Below are 10068 nucleotides of genomic sequence, written 5' to 3'. Positions count from 1 at the left end.
CTCTCTTAATAAGCACTAAAAATAGCAATGAATGGACATCTGAGTGTGCACAAATTGTTTGGGCTGCAATTATTATAAACAAGTTGGCTAAACAAGTAAAAGTCTTTTAATCTAAGACTTAGTCACCTAATGTGGCCCCAATCAATCAGGCAATTTATAAAAAAAAGTCAAGATTTTTAAATTCATGAACTATTATGGGCAGGTACCATTGTGACAGGCATGTGTATGCATCATCTAAAAATGATTTTTTCTTCAGAAATATTTTTTATTCATACGCAGATGGTAGGTAGATTTAAATCAACTGTAAACGTATACGATTAATCATACAGCAGTGAAATCTCATGTAAGTTTACTTACTATTTAAGTCCCACTGGTTTTAGTGGAGCTTACACTAGGTGAGTGTGTTGAGGATTGCAGCCTAGGATTTCTTAATTTTATGATAGCCCTAAATAACCAGAGTTCCCACAGGTTACTTTTCCCTATTCAGTGTGTGCAAGTTTAAGCAGCTGTGGTGGGTGTCCAGGGAAAAAGAAGAAAGGGGTATATTAAAGTGTATGGCACAGGGGAAAAGAGGAAGAATGAAACAATGTAATAGAAAGTGATCTTTAATATATAATTTATATATACACACAAAAAAGAAAAAAAGTACCAAATAAGTGCCATATCGCCCACTCTGCTCACACACTTCATCCAAGAAATGCAACTGAGCCATTTTAGCAGTAGCCCTAGAGGGAGTGGGAGATCTGGGTTACGTGGTTTGTTTTTCAAAAAACTCCCTTTTTTCCACCTACATAGCCTTCCCCCAAGGTGAGTGCCAGTAACTCATAGGCTATGAACAGGGGCACTTGCTGTCCATTAAAAAACAAAGTTCTTTCTTAATTTTTTTAATGCAATAAAAGAGTTTAAACCATCAAGAAAACTAAAAAGAAGTTGCTTTTTCCCTCTTTAAAAACTCTCCCCCCCACCAATTAAAAAACATTTGTTTTCCCCTTTATTCATCTGCTTAAAAGAACAGAGATTTCACAAAGCTACCTTGCTTCCCTATGGCTTAGATGTTCCCCATTAGGTGTCACTTTTGACAAAGAGTTGAGCAAAATAAACCTTGTTTTCAAGGAATCTATTTTAGTACTGGAATCCCACTTGACAAGAGAGAAGGGGATTATAAATTGCCAACACTAAATTCAAGATGGACAAGACCAAAACAATGGCAGTGGGTGGGACACATCCATACACATGCTTGCAACCATTTCAGTCCACAGTTGAAGATAAAGATGTTTTGGAACAGGGTCAAGTGAAAATAGGCCAAATATAGTTTCTCCAGAGAAAAAAGGAACTGCAGCCAACATGGGGCTTACCATCTCACCCACTCCATAAAAGGGAGAACAAACAAGAATACAGACAGAACTTAAGTAAGCTGTATGTCTTCACTATCCCAGATTTCTCCCTGCCCCTACAGGGGCTAGATCAGGAGATGAAACATTTTCAACATGGCAGCCATCAATCTGTGAAATTCCAAACCTCATTAAGTGTGCCATTGGGTAGAAGCCACTGAAGGTGAAGTTACACTGCACTTACCACATTCACCTGCTCTTCAACACCAAACATCAGTTCTTCTAGAGCACTTCTTCCGAACACAGACTTTTACCACTCACAAGAAGAAAGTTCTTTTAAAACTTTTTACAGAGATAGTCTCTGAAGTTCCTATGACCAATTACTACTTTGGTGCAGACAGATCCCCAATTCCCACCTGCACTTGCAAATAAAATAAAAATAAAGGGAGTAAAGAGTATTTTCCCCTCTTCCACCCCAGTGCCACATTCTCTCCACCTTAAATTTGGTGATTAACGCAGTGGTCTCATTCTGCTGATTTTGTGATCTACCACTTTTCCTCCCAGGTAAGAAGGCCAGATCAAGTTATTACTAGGGCAGCCAGATGGCTGGAAGTGCTTATTACCTAGCCTAAGCCCACCCTACTCCCATTCCAGTATCAGCTGGTATAAAGAGCAGGAGGGAGAGGGCGTCATTTTTTTCCTGGAGATACTGTAATTATACACCCAAAAGAAAATGGGGGTATATTCCCCCCCCCCCAAAAGGGCAGAAGAACCAACTGGCTGAACCTAGAGAATGAGACAATAGGAAAACTAGGAGGGGAGAGGGGGAGAGACAGAGAGAGAGAGAGAGAGAGAGAGAGAGAGAGAGAGAGAGAGAGAGAGAGAGAGAGAGAGAGAGAGAGAGAGAGAGAGAGAGAAGTTGGCACTTAACAGCAAATGTCCATGACAGTGTATTGGAAAGAAAGAGTGTGCTGTCTTCCAATTCCAGAAGGTAGCTCCCGTTAAATAATTGCTACTTCTTTTCTTCTGGGGTCCCAGTGAATTGGAAGAAGGCCCCTCCTGCAGGAAAAGGGAAGAGGGCTGCACACAAGACCATTTCTCTCTCCTACCCCAGGCACCTAAAACCGGTTGCACCTCCCCAGAGTAGCGTGCCTCTTTCCCCAGGTATTATGGGAGCTGGGATGGCCCATTTCTCCACCTTCTCTTTGGCATCAAAACCACAACCCCAGCCCCCCTTTTTACCCCTCTCAAAGCACCCGAAGTGTTCATTACCACTCCCCTTAATTCCAGACAAAGCAATTTGGCAAATGAGAACTGTACTCCCAGTGACAACCCCTCACCACAAAAAAGAGAGAGACATTCCCAAACTTCACAGTGAGTTTGTGAGCGTGTGTGAGAAAAGAGAGACAGAAGAGACAGAGTGGGTGTAGCTGAGGGATGCAAAAAACAAAAAACAAAACCCCAACTGATTAGGGGGCAAGCCGCCTCCCCAATGGGAGGAGTGGTGATGCTGCTGCTGCTGCGCTTCCAGAAAGTATCAGCAAAGGGCACCTCAAGAGAAAAGGGCCCCCTCTCAAAAACATCCAAGCAATGCTGAAGGAAGAGGGGGGAGGAATAGCCTCTCTTCAACAATAACATCAAAAATGTCAGCTTTCTGGATCCACAAATACAGAAGGGTGGGGCCTTCAACCCCTACTGCAACCTCCCCTCACCAGATCCTTTGATTGATCCTAGGAGCGGCGGAAAGTTTAAAACAAACCTTACCCCAAAATAGCACCCACATGGGCCCAAAAGGAGGCACTCCAAGTTAGGCTTTGCTCCAAATAAATAAAAAAATAAGTCTCATATGGGGTAAAGTGACCCCCAACATCTCCTCTTTTTCAACATCACCGAGAATCCCATTTCAGAAGTAGTTGCAGGGGGGTTCCCTTTTAGGAGGGCATGTTCTAAAACCCAGAACGAATAGAGAAATGAGAGAGAACCAATCATCCCCATGCTGCCCGAGCCCAGCTTCATAGGTCCCTTTGTAAGCAAAGGCTCTTTCTTGCTAACTGGTGGGGCCTCCATTCAGGAAATAGGTGGTCATCTCGCCTTTGCCTTTGACCTTGATGACCCCGCGACACTCCAGCTGATAACCTTTGGCTGCCAATACCTGATAAAGGTCAGTTGTCACCTAGAAAAAGAGGGACACAAAGAGCTGTTGAGTAAAGGAAACATGCAGTTCCTGGCAGGTGGAAGAACTAGAGTTTCTGAGTTTGCTCACAGAAAAGCTATTTGAAGAGCTAAAGACCTACTACACTCTTCCAAAGGGTCCCCCAACTCTCTGGAACAACTTTTGCAGGGCAAAGGAGACTGCAGAGGAAAGGTAGCATTAGTAACCCCCCCACACACTATGGATTCATTATCACAAGATTTTGTGATGGCCACTAACCTGGATGGCTTTAAAAAGAAAAGACTGGATATATTCATGGAGAATGGGTCTGTTCATGACAATTAGTGGCAGATGGAATATCCTTATTCAGAGGCAATACACATCCAGAAGCCTAGGGACAACTGTTGCCTCCATGTGCTGTGCATGGAGTTTCTGGAAACATCTTGTGCGCATTGCTAGAAACAGGATGCTGGACTAGATGGACCTTTGGCCTGATCTGACAAGGCAGTTCTGTCATTCACATAGTACCGTAACAATTCGGAACTGGTCAGCAGAGGAAGCTTTTACTAGCATGACTCTCTGTAAAACTATTATTTATTTTATAATGTATATATCCCACCCCTCTCACTCACATAGTCTCCAAGGCATGGTCATAACAAAACACAAAGTGTTTCCCCTTTCACTGAAGGCTTCCTCCAGACATGAGTTGCAGCTCTCATCTGGTATCCCATCTACTACTCCCAATAGTACCTCACTCCCCCCAAAAGAAATTGCCAGGAAAACCTGGCAGCTGATAATGACTGGGGCAGGTGGAGGAGACCCCCCCTTCATCAGACTGTATATTTAGAAATGACACCCCCCACCTTGCAATTGGCAAAAAAGGAGTGGCACGGGAATGAGATAGCAACAATCCTCATTTCTGTCCAGATGTTCCAGCTACTGAATCTTAAAAATATCCCAGCAGCTCACTGAGGGCTGTGTCATAGATGCCCCTACCTTGAGAAACTGCTATCAAGGCTGCCACACTTGACTGAAAAGATTTCCTTCTTAACTTTACATTACTACTCAGAAATTCAGCAGTTATTCAAAGTGCTGATATTGTGTTCTTAAGGTTTAAACGACATAGCACCAGGGTATGTGGGAGCACTTCTTTCTAAAAATTTAGAAATCCTTATGAATCTTTTAGATGGTCTTAGTTCCAGCAGCACCTGTATTTGAAGTTCAGCAGGAGGTGACCAGATTAAGGGCGTTCCCACATCCCCCTTGTGGAACTCTTTCCCAAGGAGGGATTGTTTGGCCAGCATCCTTCCTACTTTTAAAGAGATTTGTGTAAAAGAGGTGGGGGGTAAGCCTCTCTTCTAAGGAATGGTGATGGCTGTGGAAAAGTTGGGCACTAGGCTGGTGGAGCAAATAATACTGGTTGATGCTGTAATTTGTTCTGTAAGATTTTTTGGTTTATTGTTTTTATACAGTCATGAGAGTGGCTGAATACTATAGCAAGCATGGATTTTTCACATTCCGCCATCTTAAACTGAAAATACCCCTATGCCATTCTGCTGCTTTCCACAAGCTCATTTCAAAACAAAATCTTACAAAATTTATAGTTCTGAACTCAGAAATGCTTGCTTAACAACCCTGGAAGTTTTCATGGTGATACACAAAACACTCAAGAGAATCCAGATTTTAAAGTTTGAATGTTGTTCTTACGTGCCTTCAAGTCAGGTACAACTTATGGCAACCCTATGAACCAGCGATCTCCAATAGCATAAACCACCCTGTTCAGATCCTGCAATTTCAGGTCTGTGGCTTCCATCCATCTCTTGTTTGGCCTTCCTCTTTTTCTACTCCCTTCTGTTTTTCCCCAGCATTATTGTCTTTTCTAATGAATCATGTCTTCTCATGACGTGTCCAAAGTATGATAACCTCAGTTTCATCATTTTAGCTTCTAGTGATAGTTCTGGTTTAATTTGTTCTAACACCCAATTATTTGTCTTTTTCGCAGTCCATGGTATCCGCAAAGCTCTCCTCCAACACCACATTTCAAAGGAGTTGATTTTTCTCTTATCCGCTTTTTTCACTGTCCAACTTTCACATCCATACATAGAAATCGGGAATACCATGGTCTGAATGATCCTGACTTTAGTTTTCAGCGATACATCTTTGCATTTGAGGACCTTTTCTAGTTCTCTCACAGCTACCCTACCCAGTCCTAGTCTTGATTTCTTGACTATTGTCTCCATTTTGGTTAATGACTATGCCAAGGTATTGATAATCCTTGACAAGTTCAACGTCCTCATTGCCAACTGTAAAGTTACATAAATCTTCTGTTGTCATTACTTTAGTCTTCTTGATGTTCAGCTGTAGTCCTGCTTTTGTGCTTTCCTCTTTAGCTTTCATCAGCATTCATTTCAAATCATTACTGGTTTCTGCTAGTAATATGGTATTGTCTGCATATCTTAAATTATTGATATTTCTCCCTCCAATTTTCACACCTCCTTCATCTTGGTCCAATCCTGCTTTCCGTATGATATGTTCTGCATATAGATTAAATAAATAGGGTGATAAAATACAACCCTGTCTCACACCCTTTCCGATGGGGAACCAATCGGTTTCTCCATATTCTGTCCTGACAGTAGCCTCTTGTCCAGAGTATAGGTTGCACATCAGAACAATCAGATGCTGTGGCACCCCCATTGCTTTTAAAGCATTCCATAGTTTTTCATGATCTGCAGAGTCAAAGGCTTTGCTGTAATCTATAAAGCACAGGGTGATTTTCTTCTGAAATTCCTTGGTCCGTTCCATTATCCAACGTATGTTTGCAATATGATCTCTGGTGCCTCTTCCCTTTCTAAATCCAGCTTGGATGTCTGGCATTTCTCACTCCATATATGGTTGTAGAATCTTGAGCATTACTTTACTTGCATGGGATATTAAGGTAACAGTTCAATAATTACTGCATTCTCTGGGATCCCCTTTCTTTGGAATTGGGATGTATATGGAACGCTTCCAGTCTGTGGGCCATTGTTTAGTTTTCCATATTTCTTGACAGATTTTTGTCAAAATTTGGACAGATTCAGTCTCAGTAGCTTGTAGCAACTCTATTGGTTTGCTATTTATGGCTGGTGATTTGTTTCTTCCAAGTATTTTAAAGAGCAGCTTTCACCTTGCATTCTAAAATTTCTGGTTCTTTATCATACGGTTCCTCCATGAATGAATCTGTCATCCTGGCATCTCTTTTATAGAGTTCTTCAGTGTATTGCTTCCATCTTCCTTTTATTTCATCTCAGTCAGTCAGTGTGTTCCCCTGTTGATTATTCAACCTCCCTACTCTTGGTTTAAATTTCCCTTTAATTTCTCTAATCTTTTGGAACAGGGCTCTTGTTCTACCCTTTTTGTTGTCCTCTTCTATTTCTATACAGTAACTATTGTAATAGTTCCCTTTGTCCCTACTTACTAGTCGCTGTATTGTAGCATTTAGGGTTCTGACTGTGTTTCTATCTCCTTTTGCTTTTGCTTTCCTTCTCTCTTTAACCATTTTAAGAGTTTCTTCAGTCATCCATTGAGAGTAAAATAATTCAGACTACTGTTGTACTTTTTTCTGTCAGTGGTCTCATAATTTGTTGACATTAATTAAAAATCAGCCATGTTCACAGAGTACCTGTACTCCTATTACTGTCCTTGCCCCATACTCTGACCTTCAGCTTCTGCAGTTTAAAAGTGAAAAAAAGCATAGCTGAGTTTTAATTAATATAAGAAATTTAACACTGGAGTCTATGATAGCGCAGGCATGATCAGTAAGAACCAACTGTCAGCATTCTAAAAGCCACACTAGCAACTGTTTGGCTTGGCTAATCAGGAGGCCACTCCCATGCCAGCCATTTACTCTACTTTAAACAGTCATGGCTTCCCCCAAAGTATTCTAGGAAGTGTAGTTTGCGAAGGGTGCTGGGAGTTGTTAGGATACTCATATTCCCCTGACAGTGCTCCAGTGGCCAGAGTGGTTTAACAGTCAGCCCTCTTCCCAAAGAATTCTGGTGACTGTAGTTCTGTGAGGGGAATAGGGCATCTCCTTGCTACTCTCAGCACCCTTCACAAACTACACTTTGGAGGAAGGATTCTTTGTGGGAAGCCATGACTGTTTAAAATGGAATAAATGTCTGGTGTGGATATGGCCAGGGACAGCGTTGCTTTAAATTTGGGAGGGAGATTACATGTGTCTGTTGTACAATAAAATAGTGGGGGCAACCCCTGAAAAATAATGATACTGTTAACAATGTTTTCCTTTTGGAATGGAAAGGGCTTCCCCTCTGCCCAGTTCCCAACCCATCCAATCTCCTCCCCTCCCCTTCTTCCCTCCCCTCCCCCTTCCTCCCTCACCCTCCTACCCTCCTTGCCCATCCCCAAGGTCAGTTTCAACTATCCTAAGCATGATTGCACAGGGGCAAATCACACTGAACTCAATAAACATGCAAACAATCAAACCTGCCCTCCCTCCTCCCCCCATGGTCAGTTTCACCTATCCTAAGCATGATTGCAGGGGAGTACATCTAACTGAACTTAATAAGCAAGCAAATGATCAAATCTGTATTTTCCCCTGGCTTCTTCCTCCCTTTCCCCATGATCAGTTTCACCTACCCTAAGCATGATTGCAGGGGAATAAATTTCACTGAACTCAATAAGCATGCATATGATCAATCCATTCTCAGCAAACTTGCAAAGGGTCCCATTTTCTACCTCCCAGGTTAAAAAGCAGAGACATTCACTAATAGGCAAAAAAAAATCCTTGCAGTTTAAGAATGTATCTATAAGCCAACAGATATTTCTATCAAACTTTAAAAAGCAGAGAAGTTGGGCAGCTCTAGTGAATGCACCAGGACAGCAGGAGACCTGACCTCCTCTCTGAGATATTGTACTGCCCTATACATTTGTAAAAATGCAAACATAATTTGGGTTGGCCTTTCACAGTCACATATCCACAGAAGCAAAAGAAAAGAAGCAGAACCATAGGGAACTTCACTAAAATTGCAAAGTAAATCAAACACATTTAAAGTGAAAATCTGAACTACTTGCTTCCTCCCTGCTAAAACAAGATCAGCACAGCACGTCTTGTTTCTGTTATTTGGGCTGATTGCAGGTGTTGCCACCACTCAAAATATGCTCAGAGGCACATGTTACCAAATTCTTCCAAGCTACACAGGAAGTGGATTGGACTGTGAAAGACCAACCCAAATTGTGTTTACATTTTTACAAATTTGTAGGGCAGTACAATGTCTCACAGAGGAGGTCAGGTCTCTTGCTCCCTTGATGCATTCACTAGAGCTGCCCAATTTCCCTGATTTTTAAAGTTTGATAGAAATATCTGTTGGCTATTGGTATTTGGTAGAAATTTATTTGCATAGCCATAAGCTGTTGCAACATAGAAAATGAAAAGAAAAAGAAAAGAAAAACATCACACATCATTAAAAAGAGCCATCATTAAAACAATAAAATATTCGGCCCACGTAAGTGATTGCCGTGAGCGAGGGCAACAGGCCTTGCACTACATTCAATGAAATCCAGTAACTAAGTAGTGACTTATACGTATACTGTCACCCCTTGTCAAGCTCCAATCCAGCAGCGCATTTGGCTCGGAGTTTTTGTGCCGCTAGGGCAAACTGGGCAATCCTATAGGTGATCCTAAAATCATTGTCTGATAAAAGAAACGGGATGAGGTGTATTTGTTGAGAATATCCCTGATGAGTTACCAGTTCACTTAAGAATTTGGTCCTGGGATGTAAATATAGAGGGCATTCCAGCAGGTAGTGAGGTAAATCTTCTACCGCTGATGATCCAACAGATACACAGTCGTTGCTCTTCGGGTGTCTGGTGGTAGCGACCTAGCAGTACTGCACTCGGCATCAACTGGAATCTGAGTGCGGTGAAAGCTTGTCTCAGCTGGGTGGTATAGGGTAAGTCAGGTATTTTGCCCGTTTATGATCGTGCTTGAATATACCATACCATTTGGAGAATTTTGTATTAGTGATTACAAGTCTATCCATCCATGAACAATGTCCATAGATTGCTTCCCGTAGCTTAATTCTGTTAAATGGGGTCAGGCTCTGGGGTGATATATGGTACTAAGAAAAAGAGGAGTAGTGGTGGTCAATAATCAAAATGAAAAAGGGGGGTTCAAAACCCAAGTTGTGACAACTTCCAAATAAAAAACACAAAGAAAGGAAAAACAAGAAAGGAAGGTAAAGAAAGCGCTGTAAGCAACTAGAAAGAAAAGTCCCCTGACGAAGGCTGATATGCAATAAAGCCGAAATGCGTTGGGCATTTTTAAGAAGATAAAATAAATCATTTTACACCATTTGGTCAACTTGTGATATATGGTACTGCTGATAAATGTTTGTGAGTCTGGAAACCCAGTTCTTGTCAACAGCGGCTGAGTGGTAGCAGGCTTGCACAACTACCTTTGATGATGTCTTTGTTATAGTTCCCCAGAATGTAAGTAGGGCACAGTGGACCCGGGCCCTAACTGGGGGAAGACCTACCTCGGCATGAAGCAGCGCCGCAGGTGTGCCAATGGGGAGTCGCAGCAACTTT

At 42.0% G+C, this 10068-nt stretch overlaps 1 protein-coding gene across 1 annotated transcript in view; it reads right to left on the bottom strand.

The window, feature by feature from the left end:
* Positions 1 to 589: 589 nt before the first annotated feature.
* The window catches only part of ADCY6 (adenylate cyclase 6), a 64168-nt gene continuing 54689 nt past the window's right edge, over positions 590 to 10068 (bottom strand). The window contains exon 23 of the mRNA XM_061614814.1: positions 590 to 3504. Within this exon, the coding sequence (XP_061470798.1) occupies positions 3379 to 3504 (126 nt within the window). The 3' untranslated portion in view covers positions 590 to 3378. The remainder of the gene's footprint in view (positions 3505 to 10068) is intronic.

This window comes from Rhineura floridana, chromosome 3 (assembly GCF_030035675.1).
Source record: "Rhineura floridana isolate rRhiFlo1 chromosome 3, rRhiFlo1.hap2, whole genome shotgun sequence".
Classification (NCBI taxonomy): domain Eukaryota; kingdom Metazoa; phylum Chordata; class Lepidosauria; order Squamata; family Rhineuridae; genus Rhineura; species Rhineura floridana.
Note: the sequence above shows the minus strand (reverse complement) of the source record. Positions and strands in the feature narration are given on the sequence as shown.